The sequence below is a fragment of the Ochlerotatus camptorhynchus genome, unplaced genomic scaffold, assembly GCF_037179485.1.
Source record: "Ochlerotatus camptorhynchus isolate MF236.1 unplaced genomic scaffold, CSIRO-AGI_Acam_v1.1 ptg000371l, whole genome shotgun sequence".
NCBI classification, from domain to species: Eukaryota; Metazoa; Arthropoda; class Insecta; order Diptera; family Culicidae; genus Ochlerotatus; species Ochlerotatus camptorhynchus.
In genome coordinates, this window is record NW_027040859.1 from 1,285,724 (window position 1) to 1,304,602 (window position 18,879).

General features: G+C 42.0%; 4 protein-coding genes and 1 pseudogene across 4 annotated transcripts; 2 read left to right on the forward strand and 3 right to left on the reverse strand.

Moving 5' to 3' along the window:
- Nucleotides 1-2,165: 2,165 nt before the first annotated feature.
- Nucleotides 2,166-4,668, forward strand: LOC135710175 (zinc finger and SCAN domain-containing protein 12-like). Its single transcript, XM_065232689.1, has 2 exons — nucleotides 2,166-3,875; nucleotides 4,213-4,668. The coding sequence occupies exons 1-2, from the start codon at nucleotides 2,245-2,247 to the stop codon at nucleotides 4,595-4,597; spliced, it is 2,016 nt and encodes a 671-aa protein (XP_065088761.1). The 5' UTR covers nucleotides 2,166-2,244; the 3' UTR covers nucleotides 4,598-4,668.
- LOC135710176 (zinc finger protein 16-like) lies at nucleotides 4,659-6,498 on the reverse strand. Its single transcript, XM_065232690.1, has 3 exons — nucleotides 6,307-6,498; nucleotides 6,037-6,245; nucleotides 4,659-5,982 (listed from the first exon to the last, which is right to left on the reverse strand). Exons 1-3 carry the CDS (start codon nucleotides 6,424-6,426, stop codon nucleotides 4,674-4,676), a joined length of 1,638 nt encoding a protein of 545 aa, XP_065088762.1. The 5' UTR covers nucleotides 6,427-6,498; the 3' UTR covers nucleotides 4,659-4,673.
- A 4,938-nt stretch (nucleotides 6,499-11,436) lies between these two features.
- Nucleotides 11,437-11,948, forward strand: RpS28b (Ribosomal protein S28b). Its single transcript, XM_065232691.1, has 2 exons — nucleotides 11,437-11,796; nucleotides 11,862-11,948. The coding sequence occupies exon 1, from the start codon at nucleotides 11,512-11,514 to the stop codon at nucleotides 11,707-11,709; it is 198 nt and encodes a 65-aa protein (XP_065088763.1). The 5' UTR covers nucleotides 11,437-11,511; the 3' UTR covers nucleotides 11,710-11,796; nucleotides 11,862-11,948.
- Nucleotides 11,949-14,158: 2,210 nt separating this feature from the next.
- On the reverse strand, nucleotides 14,159-14,963 carry LOC135710178 (protein lin-37 homolog). Its single transcript, XM_065232692.1, has 2 exons — nucleotides 14,867-14,963; nucleotides 14,159-14,803 (listed from the first exon to the last, which is right to left on the reverse strand). Exons 1-2 carry the CDS (start codon nucleotides 14,904-14,906, stop codon nucleotides 14,187-14,189), a joined length of 657 nt encoding a protein of 218 aa, XP_065088764.1. The 5' UTR covers nucleotides 14,907-14,963; the 3' UTR covers nucleotides 14,159-14,186.
- A 2,033-nt stretch (nucleotides 14,964-16,996) lies between these two features.
- Nucleotides 16,997-18,573, reverse strand: LOC135710179 (pineapple eye protein-like; annotated as a pseudogene).
- Between the last annotated feature and the right edge of the window lie 306 nt (nucleotides 18,574-18,879).

The window sequence follows — 18,879 nt, forward strand, 5'->3', positions numbered from 1 at the left end:
CGTCTCAGCGGCTTCCGGTTTTCGATTTCCCCCCGATCCAGACTTCCTGGCTGCCGACAAACGTTCCCCAAACACTTTAATTACATTTGTAACGGTTGATTTGGCAACTTTTAGCGATTTTGCCAACTTTGCGTGCGAGTAGCTCGGATTTTCGCGATACGCGAGCAAAATTTTGATACGCTGCTCTTCTTGCTTGGACGGCATTTTGACAACTGAAGAGTGAATTCCAAAATCAAAATAGGAGCAACATTCTACACACACACACCTTCAAAATGAGGGGTGTTCAGGTTTTTTAAATGCAAAATTGAAAGAAATACGTCAAGTTGATATTGACCAAATTTTGACCGTATCACCCTTTACAATGTGTGTGTTTGTTTGATAGGTACGACCGTTGAAAAAAAACTCCATACAAAGAAAAGATATCATGCGTCCCCATGCCATTGACGAGTGCACGGATGGATTTGAGTTCACTCACTCGACAAAAAGTGACACAACAGCGGGGCCCTGTTTACTAAAAATGAACACATATGTGTTCATTTTTAGTAAACAGGGCCCCGCTCTTGTGTCACTTTTTGTCGAGTGAGTGAACTCAAATCCATCCGTGCACTCGTCAATACATATTAGTCACATAGCGACTCCTTATAGGGTGAATCTAAAATTGTATGGAGCACGAAGAAATCAATATGTGTTGAATAAAGACAAAAGTCTGACTTTCGTTAAAACTACATGGAAAGGTCAAAAGCTGCTGAAATAGGATTACACCGATTTCAGGAGCTTGACCTTTACATTTTGTTTTAACGAAAGTCAAACTATTGTCTTTATTCGACGCACATTAATATGTTTATTGTGGTATTGTTCGATACAAGTAGTTAACCAGCGAAGATACGCAGATTCGGGGAAATGGTACATTCGGGGAAATTATTTTCTGGGAACTGTGCCATTCGGGGAATTGTATTTCGGGGAAACGTTACATTCGGGGCAATAACTTTCGGGGAAAGTGTTTTCGGGGAAAAGTCGTACAATCCAGGGTTCATGTAAAGTTCTATAACCATTTCAGGTAAAGATTAGTAGGGATTATAAACAGTTTTTAACCATTTTCGGTAAGGTCAAGTTATGGTTCGCGTTTATGCGGGTGGACAGCTAAGACAATTTCCTCCTTAATAGTGTCCTTTCTACTTCAAGTAAGCTGCATTTAGCGAGGCATTTAGTTACAGTTAAGATATACACATGTCTAAAATAGGTGTTTTCTCTTATTATTTCAAAAGATACGTAATCAAGTGTATTGTTTTGTCCAACTAAATTATGCCTCTCGAAGCGCTCTGCAATTCTCTCTTTGACACCAACTTTCTATCTCGGTTAGTTTTGTTGCAATTTTGTTCTAAACACAAGATTTTGATCGTCAATTAAATTAACGGTTACATAAAACACGAATCCAACCCCACCGTGTGTTACTGTTGACGTCTGTATGCGGCGCGCACAGCACACTAGATCGCCACGTGGAGTGACGGTCTGACAAGTGTGTGATTGTAAATCTACATAATGTACATAAAGCAATTTTGTCATAATTTCAGAAATATTAATGCCTATCAAATTCCATCTTCGGAAATATTTGGAATCGAAGGACGTTATGGATACTGCTTTGGATAACCTTCCTTCATCTAACGATGGCTTTGCAGCATCATTGTGGAAGAAAAAGGCACAACATTTGACATCGTCGAAAGTCATCATACCATTGAATCTATTTTTCGATTATTTTACTTCAGTGGAAACCGTTTCTCCACATGCAGCTCAAACCTCAGAATGTGGTATTTACTACTGCATCCCAAGTTAGTGGGGAAACATATTAGCTAAGTGGAAAATTCCTCCTTTCCGATAGTGGTATTGGTTTGCGTGGGAGTACTTCGGTTCACGCGTAAAGGGCCTTAGGACTTTTGTTCACAAAAGCTTTCGTGCCGTTTTCAAATGTAACGCCTGAATTATTAGTCAGAGTTGACGTCATAGTCATAGCAGTAACACAATGTGTTTGACCAGCACTGTCGAAAACGTTCCGCTTCAGCTATACGTCAAGAGTCAAGACATCCCCAAACAGTGTTTTGTTGTCATTCATTTTATGAGGTAAACACATATTTTCCTGACGCGACAAAATCTTAATAATTATTCTGAATTCTTCTATTGTAAGCAGTTCACGTTGGAAAAAGTGCTACGAACATAGTGCACAATACTCCCTTGCCCAGATCACCCAGCATGGCTAAATGCTGTGCTGTGACCAACTGTGAAGCGTCCAACAGGGACTTCGGTACGGTCCTATTCTGCTTTCCGAAGGCCGAAGACCTGCGCCGACAATGGATCAAAGCCCTGGGCAAACCGGAATCATGGACCGTCCCGGAATTGGCTTTCGTCTGTTGGAGCCACTTCGAAAGTAAGGACATTCTGCAGGACGAGAGTAGCTTCCGACGCTCGGCGGATGCCGTCCCATCGCAGTATCTCAACGGTGAGTTGTTTCATCCAGATTCGGAGTATTTCTGTCGGTTTTGTGCCCGGAAGCTGTTCAGCGAACTGATGGGAACCAACATAAACGATATCAACCGATCGGAGGACGCTGGGAAGTTTCTTAACCTTCTACTGTCCGATGGAAACGACCGAGGCTTGTCCAATCTGGCATGCGACGAATGTATTATGCACATCAAGCTGACGATAAGGTTCATTCGTAATTGCGCCAAAGCTACCAGGGAACTAGAGGACATTGCTAGGAAGCGGGCTTTGAAGCCTGCGGATCCCAAAACAAAACCGGAAGTCAAATCCGAGATGGATGAATTTGGGGAAATTCTAGTGGATAGCATTCAATCTGAAATAAAAGTGGAAGTGGCTAGCTTGGGAGGAATGAGCGATCGGGATGATAACTTCTCAGACACGGAAGATGACATTCCGTTGGCGGTGAAATTCAAGCAAGAGTTAACGGAAAATGAACTGAAATGCTCTTACTGTTCTTTTAACTGTTCGAGACGAATACAGCTAGCTAGTCACATGAAGAAGCATCGCGACATAATCCCGCAAAGAAAGTTTAGCTGTTCCTATTGTGATTTCACATGTACCAAAGCTGTCCAGATGGACAGTCACAGGAAGAAGCATAAAAAGAAGAAACAGCAGTTGATGCAAGAGGAACTACCAAAAAATGACAAGTCGAAAGAAGTGGAGAATCAAGAGGAGCAATCTCACAAAACTTCCCAGTCGGATGATTCTTCGGAAGAAAACAACTCTTCCGAAATCCTCAAATGTTCCGAGTGTCCATACACGTGTACGCGAATAATACAGTTGGCCAGTCACAAGAAGAAACACTCTGGTTATAAGCACAAAAGAGCCCAGTGGGACGAGAAAAAGAAGGTTAAGGACATCTACGAGTGCGAATTTTGCGATTTTAAATGCAAACAACGCCGCCAAATGGCGGGTCATCGGGCGTCTCATTCCGAGCTAATCAGGAAATCCAAACCTTCCGGTAAAGAGCGCGACCACATGTGCTCGATCTGCGGCAAGATCCTGTCAACGCGGGGCTCGTTCTTCGTGCACATGAAGTACCACAACGATCAGCGGGACTATCCGTGCAGCATGTGCGATAAGAAGTTCTACTCCAAGCGGGACGTTACGATGCACATAGAGTCTCTGCACCAGAAGAAAATTTTCGAGTGCGAGATTTGCGGCGTCAAGTGCACCTGGAAGAATGCACTCAATAAGCACATGCGAAAGCACAACTCAAGCTCGTACAAGCATGAGTGTTCGTACTGTGGCAAGAAGTTTATGGCCGCGAACGAGCTGCGGTTGCACGTCTGGCGACACACCGGACAGCAGCTGACGTGCGACATTTGCGGAGCGGGATACAGGTAAGTGGACGTTTATTAAACTCATTTCAGTTTCGACAGATCTCTAGCATTATAGAACATTTTGGATATCGAACTGAGGTCTGCTGCCAAAGACCGACAGATCGTGTGATTCCGGAAGCTTTAATGCCAAGACCATGTCGCTCTTCAAGCTTTTATCTTTTTGAACATGTCGTTAAGCAAAATAACCATACAAAATTTTATTAGGGTATACACCCAACCCTTTTTTACGTGGGTACCTACATTCCAATTTTCTTTTTCTGTGATGATGTTAGAAACATTCTGTAGGTAGGCTACTATATTTTTCCTTTTCTGTCATGAATTAACCTCCATTTTTCAGATTTAACTTCTTGCTAACCCAGCATAAAATCCGCGCTCATGGCATGCAGATAGAAGGCGTACAACTGTACAAACGCTTCCGAAAGGACAGACCTGCCGGCAGTAAACAAACCTCGTCCGACACCGACATGACACCACTGGAAGCAACCTCAGATACCGCCGCTGCAATACCGCCAATGCAGGTTCAACCTTTACCCCTAGCTGAGCATCGACCATCGGTGGAAGAAACATCCAGTTCGTCGTACTCTTCCGACATGCCAACCAACTATCCACACCCGACTGCAGTTGGACCTCACCTGCCGGTACCTTTTCATCCTCTGGGGTCCCAAGTGATGCCCTCTGGGACCTGCCAGAACAGTCTCTTCAGTCAGGTTAGTAATTATTGAAAATTGGATTTCGAAGCAGAGATCTACCAGTGCGCAAATTATCGACATCTAAATTCGTTTAATTAAATGGACTTACCTATTCTACGACATCAAAATCTATTTCTTCGTCTTCCGAAACGACCGTTAAGTCGGTCTCCAAAATCTGTCCAATACCGTGCACTTTAGCCAAGTGACAGGAGAGCGTTCGAAGAGAGAGGAAATTTTTAGCACAGCTAAAACAGCTGTGTGCTATCTCGCTGTGCGTCAGTCGATGCCTGTCGAAGGACGATTTTCGAGGAAACTTGGCGAAACAAACCGGACATTCATGTTCTCCGGGGAAATGCACCCGCAAGTGTTCGCTAATGGCACGCATATCTTGTTTGTTGCATATCTTGCAGCTAAACAGCTTTATACCTTCCTCATTGATCCTAGTCGTATAATGTGCTTTCCAATTGTTCTTCGGCTTACAAACTCCACCCTCGTACTGCTTCTGATGCATCCTTAGGAAGGCAGCCGTCGTAAAACGGCGGCCACACACGTCGCACTCGTGATCGCGCCGCCCTTCGTGGATGGTGCGAACGTGTAGCTCATACGCATCGATCGTGTTGAGGCGCTTCTGGCAGATAGTACACTCGTACCCTTCGGTCTTTTCGTGAACCCTTACGATATGGCGCTTCAGTTTGGACTTTTGTGCGAAAGTTTTGGAGCAGTACTCGCAGCTAAATGAGATGGTGTGACATCGCATGTGCGTACGCAATGACAGAGCCGAGGGACATACCTTGCCGCACTGGTCACAAGTGGATGGACAGGGGGCGTTATCTCCCAGATGATACGTTTGTACATGATAGTCTCGGGCCCGTTCGTTGGCATACCGGCGATCACAATAGGCGCATTTACTCGGCTGTTCGTGCATTTTTAGGTGCAAATTCAATGACCGGATCTGCTTGATTTCAATCGTTTCTTGCACGCAGATCGCACACGTATACGGTAACTGATCAATGTGGGAGCTTAAATGGTCTAGCAATGCTTTAGCCGATCCAAGTGGTTCGCTTTTGCATATGTAACATTTGTAATCATTCAAACGCGGTCTATTTGGATCTTCAGGCTGTTTAGTACCTCGCTTTCGACGAACTTTCTTGATAGAATTTGCTTTTCGTACTTGCCTTTTTTTCATCATAGGTGCGGTTTCATCTTCAGTAGCGGTTTCTTCTCCAACGGAACCATCTTCCACTTCGAATGTGATAAATTCGTCATTTCGCACCCGACGGCGCTTGACACCCGTTGGAGATTCGTTTGCTTGGTTTTTCTTCTCTTCATCTCCAGAATTATCTTCAAGCCATTCCTCAGCTGCCTCAATCTCTGATATAGAGTCTATATCGGCGACTACCTCAAGAACCTCGATTTTCCTACCAGGAAACATGCATTAATTTATGAAGCAATAGCAAACTCATGAAACTTACACATTCTTCAAACTGTACGCCCCCAGGGCGTCGCCGCTTTCCCCTTCGACCAGTTCTTCCAGCTTTACTTCGACTTCATCTAAGTTGAGAAGCTGTTTTCTCATTTTCATATCATTGCTGCGGTACTCGTCCAGAGTGTCCTGAATCTTCTGCAATGCATTGATGCACGGTTTACACACCTTCTGAGGAAGGCCGTCGTTTTCATCGTACTGAAAAATTTACATGACTTAAAAGATTTTGAATTGGTGTAAAATCGCATTGACTACCTACATCAACTTGCAGAATGCTCCGCAACTGATGGACCAGTTGAGGGTGTCGTTCGTCGTTGGAGATTTCTCTGAGCTTGAGTTTCTCTGCCGCGCAAAGACGGCAGACGTTGTCGAAATCCATCGTCTTTGTAAACAAATATCTAGAGTAACAATTTTTGTATTTAGATAGGATCGATAGGATCGAATAAAATTAGCTATCAACAAACGAAAACTTGACGTAAACAGAGAAAAGAAGCGAACTGAATTGACCAGTGATGCCACCTTTTTCCGAGTTTGCATATGTATTTTGAGTTTAAAAAAAAAATTTGCGTTGGTTTAGCTCAAAAGTCTGTAATATATATATATATTTTTTTTTTCAAAAAATCTGTATAAATCTGTTTCATTATTCACATATCTGTACAAGTCAGTATTTAGCGTATTTAGAGATTTCTGCATCCAAAATTGTCAAAATATCTGTATTACATTGTAGATAAATCTGTATATGTGGCATCACTGGAACTGAAAGGTTTTTGTTAAAGCCCAATGAGTACAGATAGAGGTGAAGCAGATCGTGAAATATTGTTGCACGGCGAATGAGAACGACCCAAATTTGAGTTTAGTTCACTCATAATCGCCAAAAGTGCAGGAACTCAGCGATGAGTAAAATTTGTCTCATGGTTTCCTGTGGAAAACCTAAAAAATCTGTCTCGGAGTAGTACCAATAGACTGAGTGAATCCAATGTTTACTTTTCTCAAATTCGGGAATTTTTCAATGGAAAATCCTGGGAAAACATGAGGCAAATTTACTCATCGCTGAGTTCCTGAACTTTTGGCGATTACAGCCCAGTGGCAGGCGCGTAGGCAACATGTTATACAGTGACAGCGGGCCCAGAACAGCAAAATAAACGATTTGAGCCCGGGACATGCTTCCTACTGTCAAACGCTGCTGTTAGTATAGGTCTTGTCACTGGCCTGGGCGATTATGAATGAACTAAACTCAAATTTGGGTCGTTCTCATTCGCCGATTTTAAATTGGCTCACTACTTGACTAACCTATTGGTCCCAAGCAAACGATTAACGTACCCTATTCTAGTCGAAATTCTAGTACTACGCAATGTTTGTTTTGATTCGCTATGAAAGTTTGACAGATAAAATAAGGGGTTATTGGTTTTTCGTATGTTTCGAGGGGTGAATCGATTAGCTTGAGACCGAAGAGAGTACCAGAGCTGAGTCAAAAAGTTGAGCACGTTATTTCGGGACCTTCTAGTCTTAGAGTTACCTCTATGGTATTATCAACAATCAATACGAAACTAACGATTTTAAATTGGCTCACCACTTTAGTAGCCTATTGGTCCCAAGCAAACGATTAACGTACCCTATTCTAGTCGAAATTCTAGTACTACGCAATGTTTGTTTTGATTCGCTATGAAAGTTTGACAGATAAAATGAGGGGTTATTGGTTTTTCCTATGTTTCGAGGGGTGATTCGACAAGCTTGGGACCGAAGATAGTACCAGAGGTGAGCCAAAAAGTTGAGCACGTTTCTTTGGGACCTACTTGTCTTAGAGTTACCTCTATGGTACAATCCAGTAGTAGTGGTGTTGCCATGTGGTACACTGAAAAATTGCAATAGCAGGTTAGTCACCAAAGTGTTCGAGCCGCTCCGTCTGTCACTTCGTTTGTGCTATTGGTCCCAAGCAAATCGATTAACGTATCCCATTCTTGTCAAAATTCTAGTACTACACCATGTTTGTTTCGATTCGCTATGAAAGTTTGACAGATAAAATGAGGGGTTATTGGATTTTCTTATGTTTCGAGGGGTGAATCGATTAGCTTGGGACCGAAGAGAGTACCAGCACAAACGAAGTGACAGACGACTTACTGGCGAAGAAATCCATTTAAATAATGTGGTTCACTGTAATAGAATTTTCTTGGAAGCTTGTGCCATCATCCACCAGATGGGTTAGTTTTTTTGTTTTGATTTGAACAAAGTTGATTTTGTGTACAATGATTCTTTGACAGTGTGCAAAGAGTGCGTATCATTTTGTCATTTTTTTATGCATTTCAGTTTTGAGTAGAGTGAAAGAGATAGAACCAAAACATTCTAGTACATTTGGTGAAAATGCTAGTTCAATCTAGTAGTAGTGTTGCCATGTGGTACAATCATAGAGGTAACTCTAAGACCACTGGGTCCCGAAGAAAATCATTATTATTTTTGGCTCACTCAGTACCAGAACAACGGTCCCAAGCAGTCCCAAGCTATTTCACTCACCCCTGCATGTTCTGCATGAATCCACACACCCCTGATGTTATCTGTCAAACTTTCATAGCGAATCAAAACAAACATAGTGTAGTAATAGAATTTCAACTAGAATAGGGTACGTTAATCGTTTGCTTGGGACCAATAGGCTACTAAAGTGGTGAGCCAATTTAAAATCGTTAGTTTCGTATTGATTGTTGGTACAATCCAGTAGTAGTGGTGTTGCCATGTGGTACACTGAAAAATTGCAATAGCAGGTTAGTCACCAAAGTTTTCGAGCCGCTCCGTCTGTCACTTCGTTTGTGGTACCAGAGCTGAGCCAAAAAGTTGAGCACGTTTCTTCGGGACCTTCTAGTCTTAGAGTTACCTCTACACAGAAAAAAGTTGTTGAATATTACATCCAAACTGCTGCAACCAGGTCAATCCATCGGTTGTGTAATATAACGTTGTACGATGTACATCGATTTTGCGAACAAAATTACATCCATTGATGTAATATTGTATCTGCTTTTTGCTATTACATCATTATTTCATACATTAGCTTGAATTACACTGATCGATATTACATTTTTTTTTGCTGTGTATGGTATTATCAACAATCAATACGAAACTAACGATTTTAAATTGGCTCACCACTTTAGTAGCCTATTGGTCCCAAGCAAACGATTAACGTACCCTATTCTAGTTGAAATTCTATTCCTACACTATGTTTGTTTTGATTCGCTATGAAAGTTTGACAGATAACATCAGGGGTGTGTGGATTCATGCAGAACATGCAGGGGTGAGTGAAATAGCTTGGGACTGCTTGGGACCGTTGTTCTGGTACTGAGTGAGCCAAAAATAATAATGATTTTCTTCGGGACCCAGTGGTCTTAGAGTTACCTCTATGATGCATCCCTCGAAACATAGAAAAATCCACGAACGCCTCATTTTATCCGTCAAACTTTCATCGCGAATCAAAACAAACATAGTGTAGTACTAGAATTTCGACTAGAATGGGGTACTTTAATCGATTTGCTTGGGACCAATAGGCTAGTCAAGTGAGCCAACTAGTGAGCCAATTTATAATCGTTAGTTGCCACCGGTTGGCATTATGAACCAATTTTCTGTCAAACGCGAACCAGCGCCTGGTCGGGCAAACGTATAGAAACGCGAGAGTTTTACCAACAATCAATACGAAACTAACGATTTTAAATTGGCTCACCACTTTAGTAGCCTATTGGTCCCAAGCAAACGATTAACGTACCCTATTCTAGTTGAAATTCTATTACTACACTATGTTTGTTTTGATTCGCTATGAAAGTTTGACAGATAACATCAGGGGTGTGTGGATTCATGCAGAACATGCAGGGGTGAGTGAAATAGCTTGGGACTGCTTGGGACCGTTGCTCTAGTACTGAGTGAGCCAAAAATAATAATGATTTTGTTCGGGACCCAGTGGTCTTAGAGTTACCTCTATGGTTTTACCAACAGGGAATCTATTGTCTTGTACTTAGATAGTAAACCACCGACGAACCGACGTGACAGCTCATCTCAAGCTACTTTTAAATGTATGCCCAAGACGCCATATTTAAAATACGCTAAACACCACCGACATCTACTCATCCCATCGCTTCATACCATGAGCAAGGATACGAACCCACGTTTAATTTATATTGCCTTGGTTTGCGTCTCACCTCGTTTGACAAATCTGATCGCCCGTTTGAAAGTTCGAATCGCTCGTCTGACAATTCGAATTGTGGACAAACGAAATGCTCCTGTGGCATGTCGGTTCGTCGGTGAGTCGACTGCGTCGCCCATAATGAAATCAAGAGCAAATTTTCATTAAGTCGAAAGTAACAAAGGTAAACAAAGTCGAGCTATCAGTGTCAATCGATGCTCCTGCTATTACACTATATCAAGAGCAAATGTTCATTATTTCGAAAGTAACATTCGCCCGATCCGAGAAATATTATGTTTTGTTTTGACGACCGAAAAGTTATTCTATTTCCAATTAAACACATGTAATCTCATAGTGATAGCAATGTTTAACATATTAAGCAGGGTTTTAATCATACAAAGCAGATCCCCAACTTTCATGTTCATTTCAAGTTATTATACGTCATTTGGTGGTCCCCTAATGTTACTTAAGTCAAAAGTGTATTTACCAGGATATTCGGGAGAATTATCAATCACGTCTCCTTACGTGCAACTCATACATCATTTATGGACCACCGAAATCATCTTAGCAACAAACTCGGCAACAAACAGTTCGATTTATTCACTTTAATGATGAGAAAGCGAAACGACGCACGTACACTTTTCACGGGTTTCTCTGCGCTGTTCTAGGCGCTGTTACTTAAGACAAACGGCATCTCCATAGAAATCGGGTGTCTTAAGTAACATCGAAAAATATTGTGATCGGAAGGTGATTACGTCAAAAAGCAATTTGGTTGGTAAATAAATTTAAAAATGGGATGTGATCCTATATCCTGATTCGGACAGTATTGATTTACACTGATAGCTCGACTTTGTTTACCTTTGTTACTCTCGACGTAATGAAAATTTGCTCTTAGCTTTTTGACGTAATCTCCTTCCGATCAAAATATTTTTCGATGTTACATTAATGCAGATTACGAATATGTATTTACCTCAACACCCTAGTCAACACCCCTAAACAACCTAATTGCATTTTCACGCTAATGAAAAATCGAGTATTTTATTTATGAGATTTTCACTTCCCTTCGATCTCTATACAGGCCTTGGTCCCAACGGAAAATTTAAATTGCATCCAACTTTCGACCACTGGGGCTAGACCGGAAATTTCCCGGTCCAAAGCAGCCAACTTAATTTGTTTCAAAGACTGTCATTAAATAAATTTTACGGTTCGATCTATCAAATTTACTCCGGCAGCTGTCACTTTCTCGCTCTTTTGCCGTGTTTTGTTGCTAGTGGTCACACGTGTGCTGCGTTAAAATCCCGAAAAATCATGGATAAGTCCGTCGTTTTGGCTCGCGTCATCAAGGTCCTCGGCCGTACCGGTTCCCAGGGCCAGTGTACCCAGGTGAAGGTGGAATTCATCAGTGAACAGAACCGCCAAATCATCCGCAACGTCAAGGGTCCAGTCCGCGAAGGTGATATCCTAACGCTGCTGGAATCCGAACGTGAAGCCAGAAGATTGCGATAAGCTCTGCCGTGCCGTGGAATTCCGTTTAGGATTTAAGACGATACCGGGGAAGGAGCTGGTTTCCGTTCTGACCTCAACTGGATGGGGGTAAGTTGAATATTGTTTGTTGCTTGTGAGGAGGGTTTCATGAATGTTGTTTCTTTTATTTTTAGGTTAGATTGTTCCAGTGACAACAAATCCGTAAAATTAATTTTCAAAGGGATCTAATAAAGAGGAAGGATGTGAAACCAGCGCAAGTTGTATGGCTTTGGTGTTTATTTTTGATGACATTTGCGATTTTATGAAGATTTAAGGAATTGAATTATGTGTTGATCAGTACTGTGCGGTTTTTGAGTGTTGCAAATCGATGCTGATTCGGATAATGGATCGTAACTTCCCAGCAGTTAAAAAACAATTACAGTAGAACGTCGATATCCGGAATAGTTCAATTACTTTCGACAAAAGCTTATTAAAATCTCTTCTGTAGGTTCGTTAAGTTACCCATTAAAACCTCGTATATAGATCAAAGCGAAGTGAAATTGGAAGCAAGTGAAAAATCGTAAAATTTCGCTAGCGAAAAACGTAAAAATGATTGAGGAACATTTTTCAATATGCTCCTTTGGCAGTTAACATTTCACATTGAGTGAAATCGATCAGTTTACACCTACGGTGAATTGAAAATCCAACAGAATTTGATACGCTCTTTCCCGATACGTTAAGCTGTGCTTTTCACGAGCAGCTGCTTGCGTGAAAAAAGTAAATGTAGGCGATAAAGATGCGACCCACAATATTCGATTTCACTGGATCATAATGAGAGAGAGAAGGATTAGTATTTTCCATTTGATTCCACTACTTTATTTGCTTATCCTTGACAGATACGCGTATTTCGTCTACAATTGCAGACTTCTTCAGTGTCTTGTACTAATACTCGAGTATTAGTACAAGACACTGAAGAAGTCTTCACATTGTAGACGAAATACGCGTATCTGTCAAGGATAAGCAAATAAAGTAGTGGAATTAAATGGAAAATACTAATCCTCTCTCTCATTATACAGGTATTCCACTAAGACGCCCACATTCATCAAGATTCACTGGATCGTTTCCATATTTTTTCCATCCGAAATTTACTCATATAAAAAAAAACTGCAGTTATTGCTACAGTTTTTTTTTTCAAATATGAGTAAATTTCGTATGGAAAGAAAATGCTCTGAGTCAATTGATTTCAGTCGCAGAATTGTTATAGTTAGACGTGTAGGCCTTATGTTTTGAGTGATTTTCCTGAAGGATTTGACATTAAATGAAATTTTCTAGGATTTGATCTAAAGCACTTGAAAGTGTTGAAACTTCTAAAAACTACTGCCATTCGCATAACAGTCCCATGTAGATAGGAAATCCACAGGGCATGGAACTGTTATTAATTCGGGCGTAACAGTTTGTGCCGTTTCAAATGTTACGCGAGGATTAACAAGGAATACTTTCGAGATGATCGAGATCAGTCGCACAGTTCAAAATGCTTGAATAGGGGATTTTTGATTTTTAATCTGATTTACCGAATGTATGACAATGATCTTTAGCATGTTATTTATGGTAGCGAAACCTTTGAACTTGTTTAATTTTAAAATAATGTTATAGTGAATGTGAAAGTTATGAAAATTCACATTTGAACTAAGATGCAAAAAACATCCAGTCTTAGGCAGAGAAAAGCACATACGATTGAGTGAACCAACCAATCTCATATGACTCAGTAACAGTTCAGTACCAACATTTCAAAGGGGCGTAATTTTATTTGTGAACAATGGCTTCAGCCGTCGATTCCTCGCAAATAAAAGCTCACTCCTCCAAATCAACAATACTAGTTGGTAGAGAAAACATTCCTCTACCTGGTGGTGTCATTGATTTTCATGCGTGGGCTTTTATTCGCGAGAAATCGACGGCTGAAGCCATTGTTCACAAAAAAATTACGCACCTTTGAAATGTTGCCACGGAGTTATTGCCTTTAAGTTGAAAGATAATTTTAACTGTCGTTCAAGCACCATAGTTGAACAGTGCCTAATTATGGACAGTACTCTTTGGAAAAGAAAATCTTCACGCACGTAAGAATTAACAAACCCTCATCTCATGAACATTTCAGATTACACACTATACACTACCCAGAACAGAATCGCAATCCATGTGGATAATAAATCAAGTAAATATGTGACTGATACGCGGTTTTGTGAAAGTGTTTTTAGTTGTTCATAGAACCTTATTATTTTCCTGAGTATTTTCAAATTCCCAGAAAAAATATCAACGCATCAAGCGTCAGACTTCGATAAAGAAAACTCATTCAGAAATAATGTCTGATCTGTTTTTATTCTGTTGTTTTCCAAATGTTTATATCGATCCATATTTGGAAACTATTTTTAAAAGTTAAGATTAGTTTGTTAAATATAATAAAATAAGAACTACCTACATTTAGATAAACTTAGTCATATTTTTAAAATCCATGCAAGAAATCGTCAAACTTGCGTCTTAAGCAAAGCATCCAGCAGTTCGAAACTTGCCTCATGCCGCTCGGCTTTGACCCTGTTATACTGTTCCCAGTTCCGCCGAACCTGGCCCCAGCGCTTCTTGTGTTCCTCCAGCAGGACAGCCTTCGAAACGGGTTCCAAATTGGCATCAAGCTTATCCTTAGAAGCTCGCCGCTGACTATCGACGGGTGAAGGATACTTTTCGACGGAACTGGCTTCCGGCTTTGGCATCGCTCGAATTTCCTTCAGTTCTCCATTACGATACTGTTCGGCCATCTGGGGATTGTACTCTCGCTTCACGGGTGACGGTGTCCGGACGGGTTTGGGATTCATTCTGGGTTGATTTAGCATCCAAGCTCGACAGATGGGATAAAGGGGAGTGGATTCATCGAACCGAGCCAGATCGACGCTGCGATCGAAAAGTTTCATGATGTACGACTGATGTGGGATGGGGATGGAATCCGAGGTTACGGTTTTGGATCGTTTCGATTGGCGAGTTGCATGGGAATCATCCGAATCGGACTCATCGTCACTGTGGGTCACGATGTCCGCCAGCGCTCCCTTGAGACGTCCTCGGGCAACAGCAACATTTTGAAGAGAACGGCCTGGCAAGCATTTTCATACAATGAAGGTTCAAAATTTGTATACAACTGTTAAAGGTCGCTTACGTTTTTCGGCGGAATCCAATAAATTACGGCGCTTGGACATGCTTCAAAAGGGATGAAAAACGGATTTCACATCGGCACGGCACCAGGACATGGAACAACAACCACAAAATTAACACAAATAAAAGCCGCTTTTGCTTGTTTTATTCCATTTTATTCATTTCGAAAAAGTTGATATCTGTCCTTTCTGTCAAATTTATAAATAATTACGGGGGAGTGGACGGTTGTCAAACAGCTTGGTGAGGGATATGAATCTGCACGAAATATTTCAAGTTAAATTTACGCTAATGAAAAATCGAGTAGGGGAAATGGCTCTAATGTTGGCCTTGGTTACCGCGTGCATGAAAGTTTAACAGATAAAATGAGGGGCTAGTGAATTTTCCTATGTTTCGCGGGGTGAATCGATTGGGACCGAAGAGAGTACCAGAGCTGAGCCAAAAAGTTGAGCACGTTTCTTCGGGACCTTCTAGTCTTAGAGTTGCCTCTATGCTACTACCAACAGGTGGAAACTAACGATTTTTAAATTGGCTCTCTACTTAACTACACGAAACGAAAATCAATTATTTTATGCATATGTTTCACTTATACATTTTTGCCAAAACAACAGCCTTATACCACAAACGAAGTTACAGACGACTTTCTCCGAAGAAATGAATTAAAATAATGTGGTTCTCTGTAATAGAATTTTAGTCCACCTTCCGCCCCTCACCGCCAGGTTCGCTAGTATTTTTGTTTTGAATTAATTCAAGTTGGTTTTGTGTGCAATGATCTGGCAACTCGTGTCCTTGCTCGTGTTGACGGGGTGCTGTTTTCTCACTCATCGAAGGAAATTTTGATTAGAGTGAGAAAGTAAGGAACAGTCAGCGCGGGAGCCGTGTGCGTTACTATAGGTGCGGCAGAAGGAATGTAGTCGACTCTGTCGTTCTCACGGTGTTCTTACCAGGGGGCTGGCAACCCTATATCAATCCTATACGTTTGACAGTAGGCAACATCACGGGCCTTATTTAAATACGGCCCGCCTGACGTATACATGGCAGAAAGGGACAGAAAATCGTGTTATAACCAGGAAGACAAGAGCAGATGATAGCATCAAAAACATGGCTATCAGCCAGGCCCCTGGTTCTTACGCATGATCCAACGTTTCGTCACACTAGATTATGCATAAGAACGTCGTGATAATGCAAGTGCTGGCTTGTTTCCTTCTGCCTCACCATATAGGGTGTTTCATTTTGAAAAAAGTGATGAATTTTTGATAGGCCACCCTCCAGTTCGATTCATAGCCCCAAAATATGAACCTGTGCAAAAAATGGTAAAGATTGATGAAGGTTTAGAGGTCGCGCCAATGATTTGGATTTTGTATGGAGATTTTGGTGAATTAGTATGGGAAATTATTGATTTTCGTTTACATTGCTCTAACTTTGGTTGTAGTTGTCCAAACGTTGAAAAAAAAAAATATGTGGTTGTCATGACAATGATCAACAAGCCTGTTGTTGTTGCGATGAAATTGGCGTTGTTGCCTTGTACATATTCATCTGTCAATTTACCCTATTTTGCCATTTTTTCACATTTTTATAATTCTTGATACGCTGCAAAACTGAGCGTAGCAACTGTAGGCTTTTTGTTTATTGCCATAGCAATAACATACTAAATTTTTTCGACATTTGGACAAGTAGAAGCAAAGTTATAGCGATATAAGCGATTTTTTAAATTCTTCCATAGTAATTCCCATACAAATTTCAAATCATTGGCGCGACCTCTAAACCTTCATCAATCTTTACCAATTTTTGCACAGGTTCATATTTTGGGGCTATGAATCGAACTGGAGGGTGGCCCATCAGAAATTCATCACTTTTTTCAGAATGAAGCACCCTACTCACCAATCACATTGATCACAGCACATACGATTCTCCGTCGGTTCGTGGTGCATTGTGCATTCTTTGTGCCATACCACCAGTCCAAACACTAGAAGTTTTGGAAGGTTCTCCCTCAGTACCTGTAAGCAGTGTGATACCAGCTGACATTCGCATGGGTAGAGAAATCCGGAACATTTTCTCGCTTTTGAGCATCAACGTCAACCCGGTCTCGAATCGCATTTCCGCTTGAGGTGGCACTGTTGGCAGTAATCTATTGCGCCGTGGGAAAGACCTGCTTAGTGCACTAGTGCTGGAAAATTCTGCAAGTTCGTCATTAAAATTAAATCAACTTTTCTTCGCTGTAACGTACTCCGGATCAGACTCGCTGGTGGAACGTTTTCGTGGGACGGTTTTCGACCCAAAAAGCTTCAGTTTGAACTGCTTTCCAAAAGATTTCTGGGCAGGCGTCTTGGGACGCACGATCTCCACAGAGGCATCCGTTAGCGTGTTCGTGTCGGAGCGGATGACCTGTTTGATCGGCTGCAATTCTACCATCGATTTTCGGCCCTGCTTTTTGTTTAACTTCACACGATAGTTGAAATCGAACACGGTCGACGATCCGGCGGAGGATGCTTCGTCTTCATTCTCCGAAGAAGTCAACGATTTGATCTTTTCCGAGCTGAGCTTCTCGAGCCTTACGACCGGTTTGACTCGAAGTAATTTTTCGACAGAAGTTCGTCGTGGCAGTGGAATCTTCTTGACCAGTTCCTCCAGACTGATTTCTTCGTTTCGAAGAAACGAACGAGGAAGAACTAGATGAAGACGTGGACAGCCGTCATTTCGACGTTGGTTTCTTTCGTGTAGAAACCAGATCGGAATCGCTGTCGTCACTGTCTATTGCGGTTCGTCTTTTCTGAGATTTGCGTTTGGTCGTCAATGCAACTGACTCTTCAGAATCTGAATCATCCGATTCAATCTGACGTCTGCCACTAGATCGGCCCCTAGAACTCCCCTCTCTGCTATCGTTACCGGCTTCCCCCATCTTGCTGCTTCCACTCTTCGGGAAGCCTCGGCTAGCTTCAAAACCGCTTCCGGCGTCTTTCGGACAATCGGACGACAAAAGGTGAAAACATAGTTCTTCGAGGGAACCTCCATGCACTGATCTTGGCGACAAGTCGAACCGCACGTTGCACAAAGGATCAGATCCCAACGCTTGCAATCGTCGTAATCTCGCCCATACCGACAGCGACACTCTTCAGCGTCACACTCCGAAGGACGTTCCAACTGATCGTTGAATACATTCGGTTCCAGCTCCCACGAGGCATCCCTCGAACAATTAAAATAAAATATTCAGTATTCAAATACTGATTCACCCACCTCCGCCGCTTCGCTTAATTTTCCGGAATATAAATGCCACGCTGATGGATCTGCTGACTAAAGTCGTCCTTGTTGCACAAAGGGCAATTGAAAAAGTACCTCGCCGATTGGGCAAACTGTGCCACGTAGCTCCGATGGAACCAGCCATTCTGACAGCACAGGTCACGAATCGATTCCAGCTTCCTGTACGGTCCCATATCATCGTAGCAAATCCCACAGGCTTCGGTCTCGGAGTGTTTCACCTTATCCACCAGCGCTACGTGCTTATCGCACCACGACTGGAACGTTTCCACGTAATGCGACAGGCACTCATTCTGCATCCCACAAAGCGTATGGAATGAACGGAAGCACTTCTTCGCGCAACACCAAACGTTTGCATACCGTTCCTTGCAGATGTAACACTTTTGTCCTCGGATACGAGCTTCCTCATTTCTGATGTCCTCCTCCATGAATCCGAAGATTCCCTCCTCGTCTTCAGGTAACAAGGTACGCGTAGCAGGTATAATGACTAGTTTTGCCACGTCTAGTAGCCCGGTCCAGAATAGAGCATCGCACCATCGTACCGCAATCATGCTCAAACGCGTGACATACAGCATCTTTAGCCGAAATAAATAATAAATTGAACATAATTGGTTTCATCCGATCCTCCTTCATTCTCACCATCTCACCTTCAGCACGTCGATCGATTCGATGGATTTCGGCATGATTTTGGAGTAAATTTTCCTTCTTCAGATCGCCCTCGTCGAGAGCTTTCAGTTCCTCTACGGAGGAGCAAATGCATACCGA

Coding starts and splice junctions, on each gene's coding strand:
- LOC135710175 (XM_065232689.1), top strand. CDS start 2,245: ATGGCTAAATGCTGTGCTGTGACCAACTGTGAAGCGTCCAACAGGGAC. Junction 3,876..4,212: donor ATTTGCGGAGCGGGATACAG/GTAAGTGGACGT, acceptor TCCATTTTTCAG/ATTTAACTTCTTGCTAACCC.
- LOC135710176 (XM_065232690.1), bottom strand. CDS start 6,426: ATGGATTTCGACAACGTCTGCCGTCTTTGCGCGGCAGAGAAACTCAAG. Junction 6,246..6,306: donor GGAGCATTCTGCAAGTTGAT/GTAGGTAGTCAA, acceptor TAAATTTTTCAG/TACGATGAAAACGACGGCCT. Junction 5,983..6,036: donor GCGTACAGTTTGAAGAATGT/GTAAGTTTCATG, acceptor GTTTCCTGGTAG/GAAAATCGAGGTTCTTGAGG.
- RpS28b (XM_065232691.1), top strand. CDS start 11,512: ATGGATAAGTCCGTCGTTTTGGCTCGCGTCATCAAGGTCCTCGGCCGT.
- LOC135710178 (XM_065232692.1), bottom strand. CDS start 14,906: ATGTCCAAGCGCCGTAATTTATTGGATTCCGCCGAAAAAC. Junction 14,804..14,866: donor ATTGGATTCCGCCGAAAAAC/GTAAGCGACCTT, acceptor AATGCTTGCCAG/GCCGTTCTCTTCAAAATGTT.